The sequence below is a fragment of the Macaca fascicularis genome, chromosome 14, assembly GCF_037993035.2.
Source record: "Macaca fascicularis isolate 582-1 chromosome 14, T2T-MFA8v1.1".
NCBI classification, from domain to species: domain Eukaryota; kingdom Metazoa; phylum Chordata; class Mammalia; order Primates; family Cercopithecidae; genus Macaca; species Macaca fascicularis.
In genome coordinates, this window is record NC_088388.1 from 116,061,669 (window position 1) to 116,089,347 (window position 27,679).

Genomic DNA, 27,679 nt, shown 5'->3' on the forward strand with positions numbered 1-27,679 from the left:
TGGCAGAATTGTTTGGAAGGTTTTTATTTTGGAAAAGCTGTGCAGAAAAAAATTCAAGAAAATGTTGCTGTGAGAAGAGAAAAACAAATCTTTTTTTTTTTTTTTTGAGACGGAGTCTCGCTCTGTCACCCAGGCTGGAGTGCAGTGGCCGGATCTCAGCTCACTGCAAGCTCCGCCTCCTGGGTTCACGCCATTCTCCTGCCTCAGCCTCCCGAGTAGCTGGGACTACAGGCGCCTGCCACCTCGCCCGGCTAAGTTTTTGTATTTTTAGTAGAGACGGGGTTTCACCGTGTTAGCCAGGATGGTCTCGATCTCCTGACCTCGTGATCCGCCCGTCTCGGCCTCCCAAAGTGCTGGGATTACAGGCTTGAGCCACCGCGCCCAGCCAGAAAAACAAATCTTAAGCATTAAAAAAAAATTCAACCAACTAGCTCAGAAGAGGGGAGAAGGCCAAGGTTGAGAGAAGAGTCACAGCCTGTCAGGCAGATAGTTGGCCTCCGGCAGGAAGGCCATTTCCCTGAGCACTTGCAGAGGAAGACAGGGTGGTGGCAGGACTGGAGTGGCAGTGGCTCCCAAGGCTCTCTCCTCCAACACGCGCGTCTGCCATCTGCTCTGCAGTCCTGCCGCAGGATTCCCTAGTGAAGCAGCTCAGGCCTGGGGGAGCCGTGTGTATCCCAGCTGTGCCAGCAGCATCATACCAATCGTGGGGGCGGAGGTGAAGGAGCCAGGGGTTCATTCAAGTTGGCTTCTGATCAGGCATCTTGGGAATGGATGATGGAGGTAGCCGCTTTCAGGACAGGCATGTCCAGGGGCTCCTCCCAGCCTCTACCCCAAAGTCCTCTTCCCAAGTGACCCCAGTGACGTTTCCATTGAGATGCGCTCCTGGCTATGGCAGGCATCTTCTTAACTCATGTGTGGGTGGGGGTCCCCCATGTGTGGGGAACCTAGGCAACCGGCTTGGCCCAAGAGAGATGAGGATGGAGGCCAACCCAAAGGGGGCACCAATCCCCTGTCCAACACCTTCTCGCCAAAAGTTCCCGTTTGGCTGGAGGAAGCCCCTGTGGCTCCGACCAGACTTCTCTGGCAGCAATCCTCTGCCATTTGTATCTTAAGGCGGCCCTCACCCTCTTTGAGTGGAGTCAGAGGATGCCTCAGATTCCACATGTAAGCATCAGGGCTGCTTTCTCTCAATAGCTCTCTAATTTTGGGAAAGAAGAGCCTGTCCCACACTGTCAGGCCCTGAGGTCAGCAGATCTGCTCCTCCTTCCCGTGCAGTAGGTCGTCTAGGTGCTGATGAGGGCAGTCCAGGGTGCTCTTGTTCTGAGACAGGCTCCAGTCCCCTTGCTCCAGCAGGTCTGGGACAAGGAGGTCAGAGGTGGTGGAAAGGCCCCTGCTCTCTGTTTCCACTTCGTCTGGATCCTTGCTGCTGCAAAGTGGCACTGATTCTAGCTCTGTCCCTTCCTCCTTGGCTTTCCGGCTCCGATGGGGCCAGTGGCAGGGTCCACTCCTACAAACTTGGTTGGAAGCCACATTCCTCTGGCTCAAATATACTTCCAGCATGTAGTAAACGGTCCAGAAGACGGTGAAACAGCCTACCAGCACCAGGGTCTGGGGTCGAGGCAAGCACCTACGTGAGGCACTGTTTCCCGAAACCTACAAGCTTTCTCAGCCCAGGACAATGAGCTCAGAAAGTCTTTTTCCTTCTAGGGACTGCCTTTTTCACACAAACTCTTTCCCCTGCCCCCTCCCCCGACAAGACCTGTCCTGTAAGAGTTAGGCTAGCAGTGTAGGAGCAATGCTATGAAACCACTGCTGGGACCCAGGTCTTCCCAGTCCTTTGCCATGCAGGTCACCCTGAGAAGCACACTAAGAACTCCATCCCCAAGACAGGACAGTCCCGTCTACCCGCAGCTTGAGTCTTGGCCCTAGTACCTTGAGAGTGTTGGGGGTGATGGTGTAACCATCTTCCTCAGGAATTTTCAGCCCCGGTGGGCAGGGCAGGGCGAAGTCATCGTGCAGGTATTTTCCACTCATGGCACTCTCTAGCAGCCTGTGGAGAAGAAAAGAGGATGCCCCACTGACTGTGGTGCCTATACCATCTGCCCTCACCCATCTTCCCCTCTTACAGCTGAAGACAGGGAAGCCCCACAGCAGAAAGGAGAGGCCCAGACTGAGTTCCCAGCCCAGGGCTCCATCTCCCAGCTTGAGGCTGGAGCTGGGAAACACAGCCGGGGTTCAGAGGGCGATGGGCTCCCTAGGCGGCCCTTCCCCTGTGAGTGGCCTTCCATCTGACACATGCAGCTTTACCCACCTTTGTCTGTCCCTGATGTCTACTGGACTCCACACAGAGCCATATAGGGTCAGCTGCCATTGCCGGAGGATGCCGACCTGGAATGACTCATCCCCTAGGGCAGCAAGGGGCAGCTCGTGAGCCACGCCCCTCTGTCAGCCATGCCAAACAGCAGAGGCCCTGCCCACCCTGCCACCCAAAGGGGCTCAGGCCACATGGTCTGCTCTAGGAGCTGCCTCACTCTGTCCCACTGACCCCAGGATCTGCAGAAGGGCCTCACTGGGTGCCCCTAGGGATGGAAAAGGTTGAAAGGTTGTACTCCAAAGCAGAGTCTTGCTTTTCTCTCCCATATTTTGGGGGTTCAGCTGGGATTCTGCTTGGAGAAAATGTCTTTCTACCAAATTAAAGAAAGCTTTGAAAACCACTGGTCTAGTGAATACCTAACTTGACTGGAGGATGGGAGGGTTGAGCTCAATTTCCAGTCTATACGCTGACACTAAAGAGATTCAAAGTTCATGGACATTGTGGCCTTCACTTATGGTGACCTTCCACAAGTCACCTCAAACCTCTGGGCCAATTTTTTAAAAAATGGTGAAATGAGTCCTGCCCTTACCTGCCTACCGGGGCTGGCCGAAGGATGGTTATACGTAAAAGGACTTGAAATGTGGTTTCGACAAGGACTTTTGTTGCTATTCTAGGAAAATGGGTGGGTCGCTCCTCCAGGGAATATGAGAGGCAGTATAAATGAACAGTTTCAGATAGCAATGCCCATTTCATGGATGGGGCACACTCTTGGCATCAACCCTCTTGGTCCAATGGCAACCCTATATATTGCACACGGGACACTTTCTGTGGGGACTCTGAGATGCAGAGGGACCAGATAACAAGCAGGAAAGGCAGGGCCTGGTGCGAGGGCACGAGGCTCACCGACATCCCTGACGACAAGCCTGTAGGTCCCTCGGGCTCTCTCCCCCCAGCATCGCACAGTGGAGAAGGTCCAGTCGTTGAAGCCGTTGGGATCCCTGAGGAAAGAACACAGCAGAAACAGGTGGACGGCGTGGGCCAGAGAGCTGACCTTCCCCCAGCAACACTTTCTCCCTGTAGTAGCCATGGAAACTTGGGAGGGTGCCCCGAGGGGTTCTCAGGTGCCCCTTGCCCCTGGGGTCTCATGGAAGGAGGAACTTGTGTTAACGTGGTGTGGTGGAAAAAGCAAGCATGGAGTATGCACAGGCTTGGAATCCCATGGATCTAGGTTTATTCTTATTCTCTTGGGCACTTACTAGCTCCATGACTTGTTTCCTCTTTTTTTTTTCTTTTTTTTTTCGAGACAGGGTCTCACTCTGTTACAAGCTGGAGTGCAGTGGCATGATCACAGCTCACTGCAGCCTTGACTTCCTGGGCTCAAGTGATCCTCCCACCGCAGTCTCCTGAGCAGCTGGGACTATAGGCATATACCACCATGCTCGGCTAATCTTTAAATTCTTTGTAGAGACGGTCTCACTTTGTTGCCCAAGCTGGTCTTGAACTCCTGGCTTCAAGTGATTCTCCTGCCTTGACCTCCCTAAGTGCTGGGATTACCGGTGTGAGGCACCACGCCCGGCCAGTTTCCTCATTTGTAAAAAGAGGTTACAAAGTCTAATCTACGGGATTCTTAGAAGGATTAGAGAATGTGTATGTGAGGTGCAGGGCCTAGCACTGGAAGAAGGCATGTGATGAAAGGCTTCCAGCCGCCAGGGATAGCCAGTGCCACAGTAGTTTAGGACAGTGCCAGGATCCACTTCTCCTTTTTTTTTTTTTTTTTGAGACGGAGTCTGGCTCCGTCACCCAGGCTGGAGTGCAGTGGCGCGATCTCGGCTCACTGCAAGCTCCGCCTCCCGGGTTTACGCCATTCTCCTGCCTCAGCCTCCCGAGTAGCTGGGACTACAGGCGCCCGCCACCTCGCCCGGCTAGTTTTTTGTATTTTTTAGTAGAGACGGGGTTTCACCGTGTTAGCCAGGATGGTCTCGATCTCCTGACCTCGTGATCTGCCCGTCTCGGCCTCCCAAAGTGCTGGGATTACAGGCTTGAGCCACCGCGCCCGGCCCCATTTCTTTTCCTTGGAAAGGCCCTTGCTGAAAAGGTTGCTCAGGCCTTGGGCGGGTGTACGTACGAGTCCATGCTGCGGGGGGCGCCGATGAGGGACATCATGCCGCTGGGGCAGAACAACTTCAGTTCCAAGCTGCCGCGCCGGGGGTGAGTAATGGAGACTGTCACTGCCACATGCTCCAAGGTCTTCAGCCCGGACATCTCCAGGTCCATCCTGCTGACTGTGGAAAGTCAGGCTGGGCAGCTGGGAAACCAGCCCACAACCACGCCTTCACTTCACCCCCATGTACACAAAGACACACGCTCACTGAAGCCACATACAAATGTCTACGGCAACCCTTACTGGGACCTCACCTATACTAGTAAATAGAATGGAGTTGCTGCTCTCAAATTTACAACATAGCTTCGAGTCTAGTTGGGAAGACAGCACATACCCAAGACACAATATAAGAATCCAGTAGAGCAACTTCAGTCATTCATTCATCCAAAAAATTATTTACTGGATACCTCCTACATTTCAGGCACTGTACTAGATGCTGGGAATATAAAGATTCTTATCTTTAGGCATGGTCCCTGTCTTCTACCTGCAAGTGGAAAATGATATGGTATGGGAAACATACATAGTTGATAAGGGAAGAGAAATAAGTCTGATGGTTTTAGGCACACAGCAGTGAGATACGCTGAAGGAAATGAATACAGATTGGCAGAGAGGGTTGGTAGAGGGCATTGTTGGCAGTGGAAAAGTCATGAACAAAGATGGGTGAAAATGCACACATCTCACTGAAGACTATGCACAGTTAATTTTTAAAAAATGCTGGTGGATAAATTTCAATGAAATTATGTGAGTGAAAATAACCTCGAAAGAAGCATGTAGCCGGGTGTGGTGGTGTGCACCTGTGGTCCCACTACCGGGGAGGGTGAGGTGGGAGGATCGCTTGAGCCTGGAAGGTGGAGGCTGCAGTGAGCCATGCTCATGCCACCACACTCCAGCCTGGGCAACAGAACAAGACTCTGTCTCAAAGAAAAAAAGAAAGAAAAATGACGTGTAGCACACAATTCCATTTACGTGATGTTAATTGAAGTAACATACCTGCAGAGATAGAGAACAGATAAATGGGTGCCAGGGGCCAAGGACAAGGGAGGGGATGGGTGTCGCCAGAAAGGGGTAACACAAAGGAGTCTTGTGATAATGGAATGGTTCCAGATCTTGTTTGTGGTGGTAGTTATGCAAGGCTACATGTGATAAAATTGCATACAGCTACACACGCGCATATATAAACATTGACAGCATGTATATCTGGTGAACTCTAAATAAATGCTGTGGATTGTACCAATGTCTATTTCTTGGTTTTGATATTATACTTTAATTGTGTGAAACATTAAGATTGGGAGAAGGGTGCATGGAACTTCCCTTGTACATTTCTTTGAAACCTCCTGTAAATCTACAATTATTTAAAAAAAAAAAAAAAAAAAAAAAAAAAAAAACAACTACTGAAGTGGAAGACTCAACTGGAGACTATTAAGAAATTAGGCCGTAATGAGAACGATTTTTTTTTCTTTGTTTTGTTTTGAGACAGAGTCTCTCTCTGTCGCCAGGCTGGAGTGCAGTGGCATGATCTTGGCGGCTCACTGCAACCTGTCTTCTGGGTTCAAGCGATTCTCTTGCCTCAGCTTCCTAAGTAGCTGGGACTACAGGTGCTCACCACCACGGCCACCTAATTTTTGTATTTTTAGTAGAGATGGGGTTTCACCATGTTGGCCAGGATGGTCTCGATCTCTTGACCTCATGATCCACCTGCCTCGACCTCCCAAAGTGCTGGGATTACAGGCGTGAGTCACTACACCTGGCCGAGAACAATTCTTTTTAAGCACCCTTTCTTCCATTAATTTATTCCAGGCTAGGCCTGGTGGCTCACTCCTGTAATCCCAGCACTTTGGGGGCTGAGGCAGGAGGATCGCTTTAGCCTGGGAGACATCATCTTTACAAAAAATTTAAAAATTATCTGGATATAGTGGTAAGCACCTGTGGTCCCAGCTACTCAGGAGGTTGAGTGTGAGAGGATGGTTTGAGCCTGGAAGGCTGAGGCTGCAATGAACCGTGATTGTGCCTCTACACTCTAGCCTGGGCAACAGAATGAGATCCTGTCTCCAAAAAAAAAAAAAAAAAAAAAAAAATTACTCCAATATGCAAGGCAGAGTGCAATGCCTTCATTTTACAGACACAGTAGCTCAGAGGGGTATTGAAAGTAGGGACTGGATAACCTAGGGTGGGAAGGGCTTTAAAGATTTTTGTTTTAAATAAGCAACTAAGAGCTACTATAGATGACTGAGCAAGGACAGGGGTTTTTGTTTGTTTGTTTGTTTTTTGAGACGGAGTCTAGCTCTGTCACCCGGGCTGGAGTGCAGTGGCTAGATCCTTGGCTCACTGCAACCTCTGCCTCCTGGGTTCAAGTGAGTCTCCTGCCTCAGCCTCCCAAGTAGCTGGGATTACAGGCGCATGACACCATGCCCAGTTAATTTTTTGTAGTTTTCGTAGAGATGGGGTTTCACTGTGTTGGCCAGGCTGGTCTCGAACTCCTGACCTCAGGTGATCCACCTGCCTTGGCCTCCCAAAGTGCTGGGGTTGCAGGCACGAGCCACCATGCCCAGCCTCATTTTCTATAATTCCATCTGTCACCTCTTCAAAGCCAACGTCCCGTTTCTTTGAAAACAACCTCTCCCTTCCACTTTCCCCACTCTCTTCTTGACCCCCTCATTTTCCCACAACCCCTCAAGTTCCTTTCTCCTAACTGGCTGAGATTCTACGGCTCATCCAACATGTGTGTTTACATTCTCAAGCTCCCTTCGCTTTCTGTCCTTTCACAGCAATGTTTGACAAAAGTCAAACACTGGCTCAGCCTGATTATCCATCTTCTTGGCTGGACCTTTTTACTAGCACCTTTCCTACTACAAATGAAAAACAAACCCTTTCTCAACTCTTCACTTTCTTCCACCTACCACTGTTAAGAGTATGGGCTCTGGAGCCACCGGGCTTGGGTTCTAATCCCAGCTCTGCCACTTACTAGCTGGGAGAACTGTTTCCTCATCTGTAAAATGGGGCCAGTAACAGTACCTACTTCATAGGGTTGAGACAAGGATTAAATAGTTAATATACCTAACGCGTTCAGAATGGTACCTAGCTAATGTTAAGGCTACATACGCGTTAGACATTATTTATTTTCCTTTATTGTCAAAATTCTTGAGAAAACTGTTTAGATTCACTATGGCTACTTCTTACCTTCCCAATTGTCCCTGACATTTTTTTTCTATCAAAATAGTATGCAAGAATTTAAATGTACGTTGGCGCTAGCGTGCTTATAATGAAAAAACCAATTCCCTACCACCTGGGAGCTACTCCCCAGAAGCAAACTTTTTAAAATGGTTTTTAATTGTTTTCTTCTGGGATCTACTTTCGTGTTTCTAAACAGTAAGTGTTATGGATATTTCATGGCTTATCAATTTGAGACATTATGTATTGACTTTCAATTATGGCAGATGAGAATTTAACAAATCATGCCCACACCTTTTCCCCAATTGTCTTCACAAAATAATGACATCACAGTTTTTTTTTTTTTTTTTTTTTTAGACAGAGTCTTGCTTTGTCGCCAGACTGGAGTGCAGTGGTATGATCTCAGCTCACGGCAACCTCTGCCTCCCAGGCTCAAGCCATACCCCCACCTCAGCCTCCCTAGTAGCTGGGAACTGTAAGTGTGCACCACCATGCCCAGCTAATTTCTGTATTTTTTTGCAGAGACAAGGTTTTGCCATGTTGGCGAGGCTGGTCTCGAACTCATGAGCTCAAGCGATCTGCCTGCCTCAGCCTCCCAAAGTGCTGGGATTAGAGGCATAAGCCACCGTGCCCGGCCGCCAGTTTCTTTGAGAAGCCTTCCCTTTCTTCCCTAGCAGCAGGAGACATCTCTGCTGTGCTCTCAAAGCACCTGTGTTGTCCCTGTTGCAGTGCCTACAACACTGCACTATGCCTGGAAACCTGGCTGTCTTCCCTACCAGGTTGGGAGCTTGTTGAAGGCAGGAACAGTGTCTTATCCCTAAGTCTCTAGAACTTAATACAGTGCCTGGGATGAAGTAGGCCTCGAGTATTAGTAGAATGAATAAGTCGATTGAGAGAGATTTCACAGAAAAAACCAAAAAGATTAAATTGCAAGGGAAAGGGTTGGGGAAGACCTGGGGAGAGGTGAGAGATATAAAGGGATGAAAAACTCTTGAGTTTCAAGTTTGGGGGCCTAGGGAATGGTGATGGCACTGACATAAATGGGAAAATCTTAGAAAGCAAGCCCAGCTTTTTTTTTTTTTTTTTTTTGAGGCGGAGTTTCGCTCTGTCTCCCAGGCTGGAGTGCAGTGGCCGGATCTCAGCTCACTGCAAGCTCCACCTCCCGGGTTCACGCCATTCTCCTGCCTCAGCCTCCCGAGTAGCTGGGACTACAGGCGCCCACCACCTCGCCCGGCTAGTTTTTTTTGTATTTTTTAGTAGAGACGGGGTTTCACCATGTTAGCCAGGATGGTCTCGATCTCCTGATCTCGTGATCCGCCCGTCTCGGCCTCCCAAAGTGCTGGGATTACAGGCTTGAGCCACCGCGCCCGGCCGCAAGCCCAGCTTTTGAGAGGTGATAGTGAGATCTAAAATTTTGTACATGGTAAGTGTAATGCATTGATGCAACATTAACAGCACACAGTGATTTAGGAACAGAAAGATGATGGAAAATATTCATGGCATAGTTAGAGGAGAGCAGTGATGTGGCAGAGAAGGGGCTTACAGGAGAGAAATGACATGTTATGGAACAGAATAGAATCCCAAAAGGAAAAGAATCCCAAAAGGAGTGCTTGTCTGTGTTCGCAGTGTACATAGTGACATGCTACATCCATTTACTTCTTAGTGTGGATGGGGACTTGGGTGGCAGTGCAAATGAGTACACTAGTACTCTCTCTACCAGAATTAAATGAGTCAATGCATTAAATGAGCTAATGCCGAGAACACTGCTTGGCACATAAAAAGCATCTTATTATTTGGCCTTTGGTAAATTGGAATGTTTTTCTTTTTTTTTTTTTTTTTTTGAGATGGAGTCTTGCTCTGTCACCCAGGCTGGAGTGCAGTGACATGATCTCAGCTCACTGCAAGCTCCGCCTCCCGGGTTCACGCCATTCTCCTGCCTCAGCCTCCGGAAGTAGCTGGGACTAGAGGTGCCCATCACCACGCCCGGCTAATTTTTTGTATTTTTAGTAGAGACGGGGTTTCACTGTGTTAGTCAGGATGGTCTCGATTTCCTGACCTCGTGATCTGCCCACCTCGGCCTCCCAAAGTGCTGCAATTACATGCGTGAGCCACTGTGCCTGGACTATTTGCCCATAATCTTATGGAAGCTATGCTCTAGTTTCTTATCCTTTCCACTGGTGAAGGATCAGAATAAGACATTTAGGTTGAGGACTCATTTGTGGAGAAGTGGTAGCTAAGGTCATAAACACAGCTGCACTGTCGAGGAGGAGGATGTAGAGTGAGGAAAGGGTCAGGAAACAAGCCTTAGAAGACGCTCACAGTTCAGGAGTACAAAACAAGTACCTCAGGCAGAGATGGCAGAGGAGAGCTATGCAGCCAAGAAGGCCACAGAAGCTACAGGAGGAGAGAGGTTGCAACAAAGGCCTCACTGATAGGGTCAGAGTGACAAGAATATTAAAAAGGATGAACCCTGAACCAACCCCTAAACCAGTGAGGAAAGGGGCACTCTGGGTAAGAAAGCAAGTCTTCAGTGGCAGAGGGAGTGTGTGAGAAAGGAGAGAAATTGCTTCAGTTCATGCATTTGAAAAGTTTCCTGGTTGGAGGCGGCAGGGACTTGCATTTGAAGGCAGAAGGGAAGAATCAGCCGAGAGGGAAATGTTGGTTAAAGAGGGAAGACCTGGAGAGGAGAAGAAACAGGACTCACTGCACAGGCAGAGGCTTAGCCAGTATCCTCAAGACTGCAGCAACAACAAAAGGAGAGATGCAAGTGGGAGTTCAGGCACCTTCTCATCACAGACTGAGCCCCACTCTCCCTCCTACCCTCAGGTAGAGACTTCAGACCAGTGTCAGATCTGAAAAACCCAAGGGGCCCCAATCCCCTCTCCCTCATCACCTCCTGTCAGTGGGGAGAGATAAAGATCTGTCTGGCTTTTTAGCAGCACTTCTCAATACGGCAGCCCATAGCCACACATGACTATCTAAATTAAAATGAAGTATAATAAAACTAAAATTTAGCTCCTTAGTCATATTAGCCTTATTATTATTATTATTATTTGAGATGGAGTCTTACTCTGTCATCCAGGCTGGAATGCAATGGCGCAATCTCAGCTCACTGCAACCTCTGCCTCCCAGGTTCAAGCGATTCCCCTGCCTCAGCCTCTTGAATAGCTGGGACTACAGGCATGTGCCACCATGCCTGGCTAATTGTTTGGGTTTTTTTTTGAGACAGAGTCTCGCTCTGTTGCCCAGGCTGGAGTGCAGTGGCACGATCTCGGCTCACTGCGAGCTCCGCCTCCCGGGTTCACACCATTCTCCTGACTCAGCCTCCCAAGTAGCTGGGACTGCAGACGCCCATCACCACACCAGGCTAATTTTTTGCATTTTTAGTAGAGACGGGATTTCATTGTGTTAGCCAGGATGGTCTCGATCTCCTGACCTCGTGAACCACCCGCCTCAGCTTCCCAGAGTGTTGGGATTACAGGCGTGAGCCACCGGGCCCAGCCAATTTTTGTATTTTTTTTTTTTAATAGAGTTGGGGTTTCACCAGGTTGGCCAGGCCGGTCTTGAACTCCTGACCTCAAGTGATCCGTGCCCCTCTTGGCCTCCCAAAGTGCTGGGAGTATAGGCTGGGTATGAGCTACCACACCTAGCCTATTATTATTTTTGAGACAAGGTCTTGCTCTGTCACCCAGTATGGAGGGTGCAGTAGTGCAACCATGGCTTACTGCAGCCTTGACATCCTGGGCTCAAGCAATCCTTCCGCCTCAGCCTCCCAGGAGGCATGCACCACCACACCCGGCTAATTTTATTTTTTGTAGAGATAAGGTCTCACTGTGTTGTTCAGCCTGGTCTTGAACTCATGAGAGTAAACAATGCTCCTGCCTTGTCTTCCCAAAGGGATTACAGGTGTGAGCCACCATGCCTGGCCAACCGGTCATGTTTTAAATGTTCAATAGACTCAGATGGCTAGTGACCACTGAACTGAGCAGCATGGACATAGAACAATTCCATCATTGCAGAAAACTCTTTGGGACAATGCTACTCTAGAGTCTTAGAGGTATTTCACCTCCTCTTCTATCTCAGGGATGTTCAGCTCCCTCTGCTTTATAAAAAGTTCACTCTCCAGCCCCCAGACACTAAATCAACCAGGTCCTGGCGGAAAACAACCATAACTTGGCTGCCAAAGGGGTTAACTGACTGCCTGGGACTGAGCTGCTCAACTCTCTTTTTTTTTTTTTTTTTTTTTTGAGAAGGAGTCTCACTCTGTCACCCAGGCTGGAGTACAGTGGCGCAATCTCGCTATCTCAGCTCACTGCAACCTCCGCCTCCCGGGTTCAAGTGATTCTCCTGCCTCAGCCTCCCAAGTAGCTGGGATTACAGGCACCTGCCACCACACCCAGCTAATTTTGTATTTTTAGTGGAGATGGGGTTTCACCATGTTGGTCAGGCTGGTCTCAAACTCCTGACCTCAGGTGATCCGCCCACCTCAGCCTCCCAAAGTTCCCAAAGTGCTAGGATTACAGGCATGAGTCCGGGTACCTGGCTTAACTCTCATTTTAACTGGACTTATTTCCTTCAACCTCCAAGCAAGCCCACAAACTTATTCGTTCTGTTTTGTCTGCTCAGAGGAAAATGTGGTCGTGTTGGAGGAGAAGACAACTTCACTGGCTCTGAAAAGCCAATGAAAATAGTACTTTGCAAAAAGTTGTGAATAACTCTGCATGTCAAAATTACTCAAGGCAAAAAAAAAAAAACAAAAAAAAAAACAAAAAAAACTCCCCCAGGGAGCTGGGGGGAGGGAAAACTCTAGTAAAACTTTTGCTTGCTGCCCTTCCAATAGGTAAAGGGCTCCATTAGCCAAACTCCCTAAATTTTCCCCTCCCTTCTCTTAATCCTGCTTTCTCCACTAGGCCACCTCCCACTCTTCTCCACCCAGGCAATCTGCCCTTCTTTCTCTTACTTTTTAGTGACAAGCAAGCAGTTGCCAGATGCCTCAATGCCTAGGGTAGACATTCCGTGGCAACGTCCCCTGGTCAGCTGGAAGCAGAGGATGACGAAGCTGGGGAGAACATATTACTCTTTGAAGTCACTGCCCTCATTTGACAGATGCGACGGGAAATAGCCGTGGATGGAAGGTGCAGTTGAAGGCACACTATCTCTAAGACACGCAAGCGCAAAGCCAGGGGGTTCCAAACGAACTGCATTCCTGGAAATGTGTCTGAACTTCTCCGACTTGGCTGATGCCTTACGCCCTTTCCAAGATAACATTCCTTTTACGGGAAGTGAAGTGACTGGCCTGGGGTTTCATTCCACGTGGAGGGAAATTGGGCAAGTGCTGGACGTGGTTAGGAGAGAGGAAACTCAATTCTTCTCAGTGAAACCTCCACCCGAGGGAAGCTACCCCTCAGCCTCCCTTCTGAGTAACCTTCTCTGGCCATCCCTTCTCCTGCCATGGCTCTCGATCGATCACTAGGAGGACAGAAAAAGTGAAGACAGTTCTGGTTTGGGCACCAGGCATAGCATGCTTCCTCTGCAAAAAGTAGCGAATGACTCACGGAAAAAGAATCCCCCAAGGAGCTGGGGGCAGGGAAAACGCTGGCAAATGTGCAGACAGGGCATCCTCTAGCACAAGCATCCTGATCCAGCCACACTCTCCTCTAGCGAGGGCGTCCACCTCTTCTCTCAACATAAAACCAGGTCGCTGGCTTAGAGGATACACCCTCTTCAGACAGTCCTGGTTCACCCTGGGCACCACGGAGGCGGAGGCAGAGGATGGGTCACTAAAGCCTAGGAGACTTCTACAGACCCTCTGTCCATCCCCAGCAGACCGCATCTGACTCTATTAGGTAAGCCTAAGAATCAAAGGAAGAAATGCCAAACTCCTTTACTTCATCCGGACACCAAAGGACTGACCAGAGTTCTCTGGCAAGATCTTAGCATGGAAGTCACAGGAGCTTCTCTGAGCTCTCGCCCCGGTCTCACCTCACTTCCCCAAGCCCTAGTCCCATGCCTCCCACCCGCCTTCCTCCTCAGTTGTCTGCTGCTCCTTTTCACTACTAGGAACCCAGGAGAAAGGTCTTGTTTAAGCAGCCGGGGCAGCCAACTCAGAAGCAGTAACATGTCCTAAAATGGTCAAAGAAAACTCCACAGGTTTGGCTGGAGCTCAGCTCCGAAAGGGGGTAGAATCTGGCAGGGAGGACGAGTTTAACTTCCTTGTCACCCAGCCCCAAACCTCAGGCCTAAGATTAACCCACTTTGTGCTGATTACTTACCATTCCACAGAACCTCCAGGGAACGGGGGGACTGCGGAATCGCCTTGTTTTCTTTTAACATGGGACTGACGTAGGATGCTAAGTAAGGGACAGATGTCCAGATCTATGAAAGGAAAGGAGGGGATGGCAAATCAACAAACAAGAATGATCACACCCACATTCTCACAAACACACACGCCCTTGTCAATACGATCTTGAAGGTTTAGCTGTCTTTATTTTTCCACTCATCACCTTCCTTCAGCCCTCGGCTCCTTCTTGCTTGCTGGAATGCTATGTACAGCCCCTAGTTAAGGAACCAGAGGAAATGGCTGTGTCCAGGGTGGAGGAGGGGAACCAGAGCATCCTGAGTCCCATGCATACTCAGGTCCCATTTACTCTATTAGTAGTTTGGAAACTTCAGTGATAGCACTGAGCCTGCTTTCTCATTTGTAAAATGGATATCAGCTGGGATGAGGGTTGAAGTGGTTAAATCAATGAACTGAACGAATATTTACTAGGCACCTATGATATCCCAGGCAACGTTTGGGGCATTCAGCCCCGACCCTTGGTCCCTCCACACAGGGCACCCTGCCCTGCCAACACCTGTTCACCTTGGCTGCATTCACGAGCCTCCAAGCATTGAGCAGGCCGAAACCGTGCTGGTGGCTATGGCTGAAGCCTGCCTCGTTGGTGACCCACTCCGCACGGCGATCCTCGTACTGAAAGGACAGAGGTCCTGGTTAGTCTCTTGCATTGCCAGTGTAGTCTCAACAATCTAACTCTGGTTTCCCCGCTTGCTCTGCCGGCTGATCCCGTCCATGCTCTCCCACTGTGGCTACTGGGAATGGATTCCCCAAGGGAAGCTGGGACAAAAGGTCAAAGCCCATGATGTCACCACCCCAGTGGCTTGCTTCCAGAGAGGGGCCAGGAGGCACAGCCAGAGCTCTCCTTTGCAGATAAAATGAGTTTAGGCCTGTGGTCTTTGTGGGGCCCCCACACCTGTTCTTTACATATGCCACTCTGAAAGGGACTCTGAAAGAGACTTAGTATCTAACACTTGGGACATTGAGAATCTAAAGCCACTGGACAGCCAAACTCTGGAGCAGCCTGGACCAGGCCACTTGTCTACCTGCTGGTATCTCACCCGGGTGGCGGTGAAGACAATGATGTGCTGGACGTCACGCCACGTGAGGCAGGGCCGCACCTGCAGCATTAAGGCTATCATGCCAGCTGCCAGAGGCGCTGCAGCTGAGGTCCCCGTGTGGCCCTCAGTGCAGCCAGTGCCCTTCTGAAGGTCCCAGTCAGTGGTCACCTGGAAGTAGAATGGGAAAAGGAAGCGGGTTAGAGACTGAGTTTAAGCTGGGGACAGTGGTGTGCACCTAGAGTGCCAGCTACTTGGGAGGCCCAGGCAGGAGGATTGCTTGAGCACTGGAGTTCAAGGTTATAGTGAGCTCTGACTGTGCCACTGCACTCCAGCCTAGGTGACTGAGTGAGAACCCATCTCTAAAAAATAAAAAAATAATAATTTTTTAAAAAGAAGCTAGAGACTGTGTTCAAAGTTGTTATGGGGGGAAGGTACAGAGCTGGTCCTCAGAACAGGTCTCTCAGGTGGACCCTTCCCTCGCTATAGCTGAATCTTTGACTAGAGAGGGACCCAGTAGTAGGGCAGGTCCTGGCCTCCTAGCAGAATGTCTGGAGAACAGAGACAAAGATAATAAGTTACTTTTGAGGGTGTGGTTGTTGGGAAAAGGAGGTAGAGATAGGAAAGGGCTCCCATCCAGTGCAGATAAGGGTTTCCCAACTCTTTTCTTTTTTTTTTTTTCCCTTGAGACAGGGTCTCCCTTTGTCACCCAGGCTGGAGTACAGTGGTAAGATCATAGCTCACTGCAGCCTTGAACTCCTGGCTTCCAGCGAGCCTCCTGCTTCAGCTTCGCAGGTAGCTGGGACTACAGGCGTGTACCACTGCACCCCACTAATATTTTTATTTTCTGTAGAAACAGCATCTCGCTATGTTGCCCAGGCTGGTCTCGAACTCTTGGCCTCAAGCAATCTTCCTGCCTTGGCCTCCCAAAGTGTTGGGATTATAGGCATGAGCCACTATGCGGGGGGGCCTCCCGATTTTTGCTCCTAATATTCTTGCTCCCATTCCTAAATTCTCTATCCCATCTCCCAACTCCAAACCCTTCAACCCCCACAACCAAGCTAGACAGAGGAAGTGGCCAGGGGAGCTACTGGGCCCAGCTGGAGCTGGGACAACACTGATGGCACTATTCGAGGAAATCCAGTTTGGCATCTCCATGACAGGGGCTGGAATGACGTCGGCATGAACATGGGGAGTATGTTCCAGCAAGAAGACTGTGTCCTTGCCCACCCCAGAGCCCTGCATGGACTCAGTGTCTATAAGGCCCACCTGCCCGGCTCTACAGCTCTCAATAGGACAAGCTGCCTCACTGCTCTGGGCCAGATGCCATGAAACCCCTTCTCTCCATGTGGTTCTGAGGTGGGGAGTGAGAATGGGGCAAGGGGAGGCAGTGTCTGCCTGGCATCAAGCTCTTTTTGGGCTGTCATCAACCTTGGAGCCTCAGAGGGTTTAGCTGAGGCGGGCCCTGCCTAAATCTGCTCCACTCCATGGCACTTGGATCTTTGGCCCATGGTGTCAGTGCTAACACCAGAGAATTTCTTTCTTCTAAACTTCTCTTCTGGGTCAGATACTAGGATGGCGACTTCTGCCAAGAGCTGCCCTTTCTCCACTGTACTCACTGCTTCCCTCCCAGCTGTTAGAGCGGCTGCCAAGAGATGTAATTTTCACCCAGCCATGGCGCACTCCCAGAAAAAAAGGGAAAAGCACTCTCCAAGTGGTAGTCTCAATGAGAGTGGGAGCCTGGTTTATGCAAGGGAGCGGGTTGATTTTTTTCCCTGTTAAGGAAACAGCCTTGCAGTGAGAGTCTGAAGTGCGGCTGTGAAGCCCACGAACTTGCCTGTGGTGGCAGGAGCCACAGGCAGGCATTGAAAAGTCCAGAGAAGCTTTGCTTCCCTAGGGAGCCAAATGGTGGGAAGCATATGCCCCCAGCCTCTGCCCTCAGAAAGACAGCTCCACCCAGCTGCCCTGGTCATTGACTAGAAACTGGCAACAAGGAGTTTCCATGGCAAGGACATTCCAAAGATGGGAACTCTGCTAAACACACTGTCTTTTCATTTCTGGGCAAATTACAGTTCAGATGGAAGAGGGTGGTGAGGGTGAGAAGCTGAGGTGAGTTAAGATGAGAAAGGCCAGGTACAGCAGAACAAGAGTGACATTATGTTGTAGAACCTTCTCAGGTCCCTGGCCTGAGCAGGGTGAGCTAGCTTCCCTAGAGTTCTGCTAGAGGGTGGAGTGTGGTATGTTCCTGTTCTTCCTCCTAACCCAGCCTGGCCTGCCGTGGGTGCCCTCTGTGCACACAGCCCAACCTCTCTTCCCTCTCTAGTCCACTCCCTTTTCTCTTCTCCCTGGGGCTAGTGGGAGGCGGTAGTAGGGGTCAACTGGCACAGAGCCTTGGAACATTGTGTTGACCAGAAGTCATTTATTGGCATAACAAAATTTTAGTTTTGGAAAATAAATTGGACCCAGCAGGAAGACAAAGCAGCCTAGTTCCCAATGGCCCCAGAGAGACCTCCCCACTCAGCCACTGGAGAAATCTGACACCACCCGGCTCCAGCCCAGCTCCTGCCTAGAGCCTCCTACGCCCACATTACATGGTTGTGGGCAGCAGGGACAGGCAGGGAGCTCTAGGATAATGGTCTAGAGGCCTGGCTTAAACCTGCTGGGATGACACTAAGCCCAGTTGGGTGTAGGTGATCATCTTCAAATTCTTTAAATGGGTTCCACAGGTTAGAGAACCTCCACGACCCTGCTCCAATCTCATTCGCTATGGCTCCAATTTTAGCTCCAGAGAAAGAGCTCTCTCTGGTGTTGACATGGGACACTCCCCAACTCTTCTTCCCACCCATCCCCTAAAAACCACCACCAGACTAGCACTACTCCTGAAGACGCACATGACCAGAACTCAGGATTCACCTAAGGGCTGAAGGGCAATGGAATGATGAGTTTTTTTTAAGTCCACAGAAATTAGCAAAAGCTCAAATTTTACCAAAGGAAGACATTGCAAAGAAGTTGTTTGTGCATTTCCTTGAGTGTGAAAAAGGTGTTTAATCCATGTGACACTTAGTTTCTTTTTTTCTTTTGAGAAGGAGTCTTGTTCTGTCAGCCAGGCTGGAGTACAGTGGTGCGATCTCGGCTCACTGTAACCGCCTCCTTGTTTCAAGTGGTTCTCCTGCCTCAGCCTCCCGAGTAGCTGGGATCACAGGCACACACCACCACACCTGACTAATTTTTGTATTTTTAGTAGAGACAGGGTTTCGCCATGTTGGCCAGCTGGTCTTGAACTCCTGACCTCAAGTGATCCACCCGCCTCAGCCTCCCAAAGTGCTGGGATTACAGGAGTGAGCCACCGTGTTTGGCCCCATGTGACACTTAGTTTCACATGGGGGAACAGTGTGTATATTTGTCCTAAATCCAAATTTCTAAGATAAAAGCATTCCCAAGAAGTATTCAGAGTCCCCGGGTCTGCTCCTCCAAGGGTGGCATGCCTTAAGAGATCCAGCTCTGTGGGGGAAGAGGAGCCTGAGTGTTGGGGCCGGGAAGCAGGGAACAGTAAGAATCACTGTGATGCCCGAGACGTGAAGTCTTGTGGGAAAGGGGCAGGCCATGGAGGGCCCGGGAGGCACTCACAATGCTCCGAAGCATCTTGTCCCCACCACTGAAGGTGACTGCCAGCATGGAGGCACATTCTTCTGCATAGAAAGGCATGTGTCCCTCCTCATCCACAGCTCCTGGGGACAGAGGAGGGAAATGAGAGCTGAGATGAAGAGGGGATCCTGTGGCAGGGGCTTGCTAATGTCAGTTATCTTGGAGTTATCATCCTGGAGGGCTGTCCTGAGTTTGAAACATGATCTGAGCGGCCCACATCCCTCAGAGTGGTCCTGATCCTCTTCTAAACAGGCAGTCTCAAGTGGCAGAGGGCATTCTGTGCCGCAATACCATTCTTTCAACAGGCTCTGGGGTACAACTGGAAGCCTTCTACCTTTATACCCACTTATTCATTCACATGCTCACTGTTTTCAACATTCATTACCCATCTACTGTGGGTCACACCCTGTGCCAGGCATCAGGGCCATATGGAAAAGGCCGCAGTCCTGGTCTCAAGGAGCCTAGAGTCAGGTAGAAGTCAGGTAAGGAAATAAACGCAGTTGGGGTGGCAAATGCTAACTGGGAGCACAGGCAAAGGGCACTTAATTTAGGCCCGTGGGCAGTCAGGGGAGGCCTCCAGCAGGTGGAAGGTGGCCCACAGAAAGACAGGCCACAGCAGAGGCCTAACCAGCTGTGGTGGGGTGGAGGCAGCTTGGTGATCTCCAGATGATGGCTTGAAGGTGTTCCCAGAGTATGTTGACATCTAAGGAAGTCCCAAGGTCCTCTGCAAGCAAGGCTAGTCCTATCTGAGCCCAAAGAGATTATTGTGCTCACACAATAACCTAACCTAACCCTAACCCTCACCCTCACCCTAACCCTCACCCTCACCCTCGCCCTCACCCTCGCCCTAACCCTAACCCTTAGACACACACAGAAGCTGGGACAAGACGTGTGATGCCCTAAGCATCCGGTGACACACACACAGGAGCACAGAAACACTGGGAGGCTACCTATGGTGACCGTGTAGATGGAGTTGGCGTAGCCATCGTAGTTGCAGTTGTCGTTGTGTTGGCCTCCGTTGCCACTGGCTACCACAAAGATACTCCCAAAGCCCTGGCGACCAGCAATCACTCCGTGTTGTAGGGCAGCCTGAGGAGCCAAAACATCAGGGTGTCAGTTGAGGAACCCACAGAAAGACCTCCACCTACTACATCAGTCACCCTCTCCATCCCTTCTAGAAACAAAAGGAAAAAAGTTCAAAGGGCACTGGGATGGGGAAAAGACTGGAAGATGGACCCTGGATGTGAGGAGGGAGCTAGGAGTTGGCCCAGGATGTGGGGCAGCTGTGAGTTGAATGATGACTGATGGACGCCCTCCACTTATCAGAGGACAGGGTGGGGCCGGGCATGGGAGCTGAGGACAAGATGAAAGGGAGACAATCTCAAAGTACTGTTCCCTTTCCCTCTCTAGGAACAAAAGTCCCCCAGGCTTCCTGCCCCGACGTTCGGTGTTCTCTTCCTGAAAGGAGACTGCGCATGGAGGTGGAGTGGGAAGATGGCTCAGCTTGCAGCAGGTCTTCTGGGACTGAATGAAGAGCGCATCCTGCCTCTCAGTCTCCGTGCAGGCCAGTTACCTTTCCAAGCTGATGGGGGCCATCCACTGTCTTCCCATCATCATCTGGTCCCCAGCTGTTGAGAAATAAATACCTAGAGGGGACAGCCAGAGCCAGGCTATGGCTACCCACCCAGCGCTTCCCAGTCTCAGCTGGCTACCCTTTGACCTGCGGCTCTTAACTCCTCCCAAGGGTTCCACTTAAAGGCTTCTGTGATTAAAAGGCACAGGGTTCAAAGGTCCATCCCCTCTCCAACGTAGAAAGCAGAAGTGTGCTAAGGCTCTTCTTTTCCTTGTGAATGTCCCCATAGCCCATAGTGGCAGAGGGGGACAGAGGTCACTCTTCTCCTGATCTAGGGATCAGAGACATGTAGATTTTTTTTTTTTTTTTTTTTCCTGAGACGGAGTCTTGCTCTGTCGCCCAGGCTGAAGTGCAGTGGCACGATTTTGGCTCACTGCCACCTCCGCCTCCCAGGTTCAAGCGATTCTCCTGCCTCAGCCTCTGGAATAGCTGGGATTACACGTGCCTGCCACCACGCCTGGCTAATTTTTGTATTTTTAGTAGAGACGGGGTTTCACCATGTTGGTCAGGCTGGTCTTGAACTCCTGATCTCAAGCAATCCACCCGCCTCAGCCTCCCAAAGTGCTGGGATTACAGGCGTGAGCCACCGCGCCTGGCCCAACTCATGGGGTAGAAGGCAGAGCACCCATGAACTTCTGTGGAAGCTCCTGGTTATCAGGCTGAGGAGTTCTCTATTCTGTCTCTATCAGGAAGTGTACCCTGTGGATGATGTCATGGATTTAAGGGAGGTATGCTGGGGGAGGAAGAGGTGCCATCAATGCTATTGGGGCCCCCAACCCCATTTCCTTCTTGTCCAGTCCGGCACAGCCATGCCCTGAAGGTGCAGTGCATTGATGTGGGGTGGGGGATTGGTGTTGGGCATTCAGCTGGCCTGTGGTTGGAGAGGAAAGCCCGCTTTCTTGCAGAGGCCTTAGGAGTTTAGAAAACAAATAAATGTGCACAGGCCAGGACTTCTCATGTGGCAACCTGATTACGGCGGTGGCAGGGGCTTAAGGTTGAGAGCCCAGTGGCTGGGAATCTAGAGAAATGAAGGCAATGGATGTATTAGCTGAACCCAATGAGGAGACCCCTGCTCTGGCTGAGTCAGCCCACTTGGTTGGGCTTTCATTGGCAGATTTGTCCCAGGTGCTCCAGACCCTTGCTCTGATGTGCAGCTCTGCCTCACCTGCAGCTGTAGATGTCATTGATCTGATAGTGCTTGTTGAACGCCACTGCCTCCATGCTGTCTGTGAGAGGTCCATCCAGTACCCGGATACCTAGGCAATGAAGGCCACAGCAGCTCCTCACTAATGCTGGTCTCCTAGCTGGGGAACTGGGAGGTGGGGAGCCATATGTGGGAGATTTATTTTTCCCTACATGCTGTTTGTACATTTTGCAATTTTTTTTTTTTTTTTTCCTTGAGACAAAGTTTCACTCTGTCGCCCAGACTGGAGTGCAGTGGCATGATCTCGGCTCACTGCAGCCTCCACCACCCGGGTTCAAGCGATTCTCCTGCTTCAGCCTCCCAAGTAGCTGGGACTACAGGCGCATGCCACCATGCCCAGCTATGTTTTGTATTTTTAGTAGAGATGGGGTTTCACCATATTGGTCAGGCTGGTCTCGAACTCCTGACCTCAGGTGATCTGCCTGCCTTGGCCTCCCAAAGTGCCGGAATTACAGGTATGATCCCTGTGGCCACCGCGCCCAGCCCATTTTGCATTTTTACACCTTGTATATGTATTACTTGTCCCCCCACCAAAAATATAGAGAGAGAGAAAGAGACAAAGTCTGGCTCTGTCACCCAGGCTGCAGTGCTGTGGCACTTTCAGAGAAGGGACTTGGACAGGGTTTCTGGCTCCCCCGTAGTCTCATTTATGGAGAGCTACTGCCCTCTGCTGGAGTATAAGAGGAATACAGTTAGTCAATTCAGTCTGTAGGTTCCCAAGCACTCCTAATAAGGAGTTATGGTGAGGGTTTCCCCATTCATTCCCTTCACCTTCGGCCTTAATGGACAGAGGTTGAGTGTGAAAGAACCACAGAACCACCTCCAGGGAGGAATAGGGCTGCTCAGCCCTCCCAAAAGGATAGAGAGCAGCCCATGACCATCAGTGTGACTGGAAGCTGGAGAGCTGGGAAACGCAAGGGCTGCCCCCATAGACGTATCGGATCATAGAGAAAGAACCAACAAGAAGGCACTTTGTAATTTATGGAACTACAAATAGAAAAACATGTTTGAAACACCACTGCACTGAAAAATAAATGAGCTGATATGTCCTACAGACACCTATGATAAACTCACCCTTGCTCTATGCTATGTGTGTCAGCTGGGCTATGGGATAGAGAAGTTTCAGAGTAGGAAGGGGTGCAGGAAATGAAGACTGTGGTCACAGGAGCAGCCTACCAAGGCTAGGCTGGAGGCACAAATTACCTGCGATGCGGCTCCCATAGGCCACGCCCACGGCACAGAAGCTGTTGTTGGGCACAGCTGCGATCTCTCCTGCACATCGCGTGCCATGGTGGTTGCCATTCTCCACGTCCGGGTGGGGCATGGGGTCAGGGTCATTAGAGTTGAGGTCATAGCTACCCTCAGGGCTCTGAAATATTTCGGAGGTGACATGTGGTCATTCACTGGTTAGAGGGGGGTCAGGTCCTGGGATTCAGGGAAAGAAAGGAAATGGGAGTTTGGGACTCGAAGCTAGGGCAATAAGCTCATTTCTTTGTTTTTGTTTTTGAGATAGAGTCTCACTCTGTTACCCAGACTGGAGTGCAGTGGCACAATCTCAGCTCACTGCAACCTCTGCCTCCCGGGTTCAAGCAATTCTTCCACCTCAGCCTCTCGAGTAGCTGGGACTACAGGTGAGCACCAACACGCTTGGCTAATTTTTGTATTTTTAGTAGAGATGGGGTTTCACCATCTTGGCCAGGCTGGTCTCAAACTCCTGACCTTGTGATCCGCCCACCTTGGCTTCCCAAAGTGCTGGGATTACAGGCGTGAGCCACCATGCCCGGACCCAATAAGCCCATTTCTATCTGCAAACCACACTGGCTAAAAGATATGAGCAAAGGACACTGGGGCAAAACTGAGAAGTGCCACAGCTCCCAGCAAACTTCTCTTGCCCATTATGCGAAGGTGCCTACAGCTCCATGGCTTGGGAAACCTGGAATAAAAGGCAGGTAGGGCTCCCTAGAGGCCACGCTTCAGAGAGAGGAAGGTACTCGGATTTCCAACAAGAGGGAAGTTGCCTGCAGGGGCCACTCCTCACTCCTCAGAAAAGGACTAGAACTGGAAGCAGGATTGCTCTCCCTTAGAGTTAGAGCCACCTGCTGTGCCTTGACTACCAGTCTGGAATGCTGGCTCGGGAAAAGGAGAGGATGAACCCCATCTCACCTCCCAGGCTCCTTTATTTGGCCCAAAGACCTCTAGAAAAAGGGCCAAGACTGAGGCAACACCAAGAAGGAGGTAAGACGTGGTGGGTGAGGGGCCACTCACATAGTTGGGTGCAATATCCTGGATGGTGTGTTCCACTCCATCATCCACTACCACCACTGTCACCCCTCGCCCAGTCACATTGCGCTCCCACACACCCGTCACGTTGATGTCCCTGCCCGGGCTCCGTCGGTTATTCTGTAAGACAGACAGGGTGGGAATCCAGTGACACACAGCCCAGCCCAGAGGGAGACGAAGTTATAGCTAGCAACCCCTTTTCACCCTTGGCCTCCACCAAAGAGCCAGACAGAGATTGCAGGCCAATAGGTCAGGTGGGAACAGAGCCAAGAAGGGGCAGGTGAGAGCTCTGCCACAGCCTTGGATTCCAGGAAAGTTTGCCATCAGTCATGGGGGATTCGGGGTGAAATGGAGGCTAGGGTGAAGGGTTGGATGACACGCTTCTTTTTTTTTGTTTTTTGAGATGGAGTCTCACTCTCTCGCCTAGGCTGGAGTGCCGAGGCGTGATCTCAGCTCATTGCAAGCTCCAACTCCCGGATTCACACCATTTGCCCACCTCAGCCTCCCGAGTAGCTGGGACTACAGGCGCCCGACACCACACCCGGCTAATTTTTTTGTATTTTTAGTAGAGACGGGGTTTCACCGTGTTAGCCAGGATGGTCTTGATCTCCTGACCTCGTGATCCACCCGCTTCGGCCTCCCAAAGTGCTGGGATTACAGGCGTGAGCCACCGCGCCCGGCCGGATGATATACTTCTTATGACAATGGTAGTATCGTATCACTTATGTCATAGCGTTTACTATGTGTCAGGCACTGTTCCAAGTGCTACACATGTATGCATTCACTTACCCTAACCATAACTCTATGAGGTGGGCACTACTACAGTCTCACTTTACAGATGGGGAAGCTGAGGCACAGAGGTTAAGCAGCTTGCCCAAATGCACATGCTAGTAAGTGGCGCAGCTGGACCTTGAGCCCAGGCAGCCTGGGGGCACCATCTGTGCCCTGAGTACTGCAAAACACCGGCTTCTAGAAGACAGTAGGAGGGAGGGAGAGCTGAGGGAGACACCACAGAACCGGGAAATGGTCCCTCAGGCGAAGGATGGAGGCGACTGAAGAGCGATATAGTCAAAAGCCCACTAAAGAACTGGACTGGAACCTACCCACCTGAAACCGCACACTGTAGGACTGGACTCACCAGGTGCCACTGCTGTGGGTACTTGGGGTCATTGAAGTGGACGCTGCGTTTGGCCCGCCTTAGCAGCCTCTGCTCTGAGTGCCAGCGCACAGCTTCATGCCCAGCCAACACAGCCTCCACCTGCTGCCGGATGGCCTCCACCTCCAGGGCCGGCCTGTGCCCAGCAGGCTGGACAAAGAGATAGTGCCCTTGAAGCTCTCCGATGCGTCCAGCATTCACCAGCCCTGCTGCCTGGGCCAAGGCATCCGCCTGCTGCTCCAGAGTCTCTTCCTCCCCGTCACCTTTCAGGCTTTCCAGGTGCACAGCCCAGCTCGGCCCCCCTGGGCCCTGGCCATCAGGCCCACCTGTCCCTGCCAGGCCCATGACCCAGGGAACCAGTAAGAAGAGCCCAGCTAATTCCAGCCAGAGGCAGATGGGCAGGCCCAGGGGGGCATCCAAGTGTGGCACTTTCTGCCTCCCCTTCGGCATCAGAGCAGCGGACTGCAGACAGAGAAAAAGGATGTGGAAGAGATTAAAGAGTTGGTAACTGCAGGAATCTGAGAGGGAGATGCTGAGCCATCCACGCGTTCCCCCTGGAAGTCCCCAAGCCATGCCTTTTAAATTATGAAACATCTGATCCTCTCTTTCTGTTCACATTTATCCCTGACCAGCAGGGATAAGCCCCCAGGTGGAGTGTGGACCAGCACTAACGCCAGCGGATGGCCTCCCACAGCAAGACAGCCAATCCTCACGACACCAGCTAATCCAGCAGGAGGTCCGGTTGCCCACAGGCACTGCACCCGTCCCCTGTTGCCACCCACGGGGCTCAAAGCACACATCGCTCCCACAAACTACTGGCTGCATTCGTGACTGTTCTTTAGGACAGACAACCTCCTCACCCCTACATTTAGAGGGGACATAAATCTTTCCCTAGCTGCCTCCTCAGTCCAGTTGTCCTCAAGGCTAATTCCCCATAACAGGGCCCCGTGCCCACCTGGACTCTACATGAGGTTGAGCTCCTGGTCTGGCTAACCACGCCACACTCATGTTGTGCAAATGGAGAAAAGGCATCACTTTCACTGTGAGTAGTGTTGACTCAGCAAAGGCTACAGACCTGTGGGGCCCAAGAACAGAAGAAACAGCGTCCCACCAATCCCAGTGCGACCAGCAAAGGTTAGATCAACTCCAGGACCAGGGACCAGAGAAACTTAGTTGTCATTTTCAAAGATCTAAAACTGGTCATAGACTGGCGCAGAACTGGTACGGTGAGGCCAAATCAGTATAACACCCAGAAACCCCACTTCCTGTGCTATCATGCCACCCTCTTTTCATTTTTTTCCCTAGAGGCCTAGCAAAAAACTGTTACCAAAATGCCTCCCGAAAGAGTAGGTAATAACGTCCTAGAAGTCCAGGTGGTAGTGAACTTCCTGATTTGTCTACCTCAGAAGGATATCAGGGAAAGTGAAAGGAGGGAGGAGGCCGGGGCGAAACAGGGGGAAGCCAGAGAGTGCAAACAAAACAGAACAGGCACCAAGGACAAGCAGGCAACCAGGAGAGAAGGAATGACGAGGGAACCTCACTAAGCAGCTACCCCTGTGCTGAGCTCAGGAGGCTGGCTTCAAGGAGAGGACTCAGGCTCCAGACTGGACCTCCAATTGCCTGGGTTTGACAGAACCAGGGAATTGGTCTTAGGAGCCCTCAAAGGAAAAAAGAGCCAAGTAAGAACTGGGGGACAGACAAATGGGGTGACAAGACGTGTGTGTACCTACGGTGGCTAGGCTTCTTCAAAAGCCTTTGTTCTCCACTGAGTCCACCCTGGGGCAGGGCTTAGTACTCAGACACACACCCAAGCAGCTCTACGTCAAAGCATTCCAGAAAAATGGGAATTTTACTGAAAGACTTCCTGGAAAGGGAAAGGAGAACTTATGCCACCTCTCCTTTCCCTCTAAAAATCTTCATACTATATTTCTTCCTCTCTTTTTCTCTTAGGTTTCCAGGTGTATTCCCTCTCAATCCCTCCCTGCCCCGGGAGCCTCAATTCTCCCAAGATATTTAGGTGTCTGCAAACTCTACTAAGTAAACAAACAAACAAACAAACAAAACCCTTGTTAGCCAGACAGTGGCCCCTCTAGGCAGGCTCCTTCAGACTCAGAGGATCCCACCACAGATGTCCGGAAGAAAGAGAAGCATGAGCTCCTTCTGTCTCCCAGTGGCAGAGCAGCATTTTTTATCCCCCAGGCTTCCGGGAAAGGAACTTTAAATGCCCTCTGAAAGCAGGTCTCAACCTCTCCCAAGGGCTAGGCCTCTCTTTACAGCTCTTAGTTGACAAGGAAGAAGAGAATGGGCAGCCCAGAGTCCAAGATCCTGCTCCCAAGTGACTGTCCTCGCTGTTCTACACCCGGCTCCTAGAAGCCAGCTTGGGTACAGGATCAGTTTCCCGATTCCCCCTCCATCGGCCTCGATCGCTCCGTGCAATGTGCCCCCTCTCCTCATTAGCACCCACATTATCCTGGAATCCTGGACCCTGGGGCCCCATCTTCCTGGGGTCCCCCACGTCAGGACCTCAGGCACCCTCTGTGCAGCTCCCTCATCCTCAGACGCCGGTTCCCCCCACTTCTGGGCCCCCCTGACTTCCCAGGTCCAGCCCCACACCTAGTTCCCAACTCACCGGCCCGGCCGCAGCTGCCGCCGCCTCCCTGCGGAAACTCGCGGCTTCCCGGGAGCCGGAGGAGCAGTGACAGCAGCATCACTTCCGCCCGCGGCGC

General features: G+C 51.0%; 1 protein-coding gene across 14 annotated transcripts; it reads right to left on the reverse strand.

The window, feature by feature from the left end:
- Positions 1-8: 8 nt before the first annotated feature.
- On the reverse strand, positions 9-27,639 carry LOC102119890 (proprotein convertase subtilisin/kexin type 7). Of its 14 annotated transcripts, none has more exons than XR_012423732.1 (18): positions 27,583-27,639; positions 25,909-26,028; positions 24,936-25,415; positions 23,783-23,917; positions 22,721-22,886; positions 21,479-21,569; positions 20,254-20,308; positions 19,631-19,769; positions 18,663-18,763; positions 15,039-15,206; positions 14,506-14,613; positions 13,916-14,018; positions 12,604-12,702; positions 4,440-4,596; positions 3,218-3,312; positions 2,312-2,405; positions 1,933-2,050; positions 9-1,608 (listed from the first exon to the last, which is right to left on the reverse strand). XR_012423732.1 is itself a non-coding variant. In XM_045370090.2 (18 exons), exons 4-18 carry the CDS (start codon positions 25,401-25,403, stop codon positions 1,246-1,248), a joined length of 2,361 nt encoding a protein of 786 aa, XP_045226025.2. In that variant the 5' UTR covers positions 25,404-25,415; positions 25,909-26,028; positions 26,684-26,817; positions 27,583-27,639; the 3' UTR covers positions 9-1,245. The 14 variants fall into 14 exon arrangements, 7 of the variants coding, with proteins under 7 accessions (XP_045226025.2, XP_045226024.2, XP_015291256.3 ...); XR_012423731.1 differs by having other exon boundaries at positions 12,604-13,495; XM_045370090.2 differs by lacking the exon at positions 12,604-12,702 and adding an exon at positions 26,684-26,817.
- Positions 27,640-27,679: the final 40 nt, after the last annotated feature.

Coding starts and splice junctions, on each gene's coding strand:
- LOC102119890 (XM_065529017.1), bottom strand. CDS start 25,403: ATGCCGAAGGGGAGGCAGAAAGTGCCACACTTGGATGCCCCCCTGGGC. Junction 19,770..20,253: donor GCCCCCATCAGCTTGGAAAG/GTAACTGGCCTG, acceptor TTGGCTCCTCAG/GCTGCCCTACAACACGGAGT. Junction 14,019..14,505: donor GGCTCGTGAATGCAGCCAAG/GTGAACAGGTGT, acceptor TTCCTTTCATAG/ATCTGGACATCTGTCCCTTA.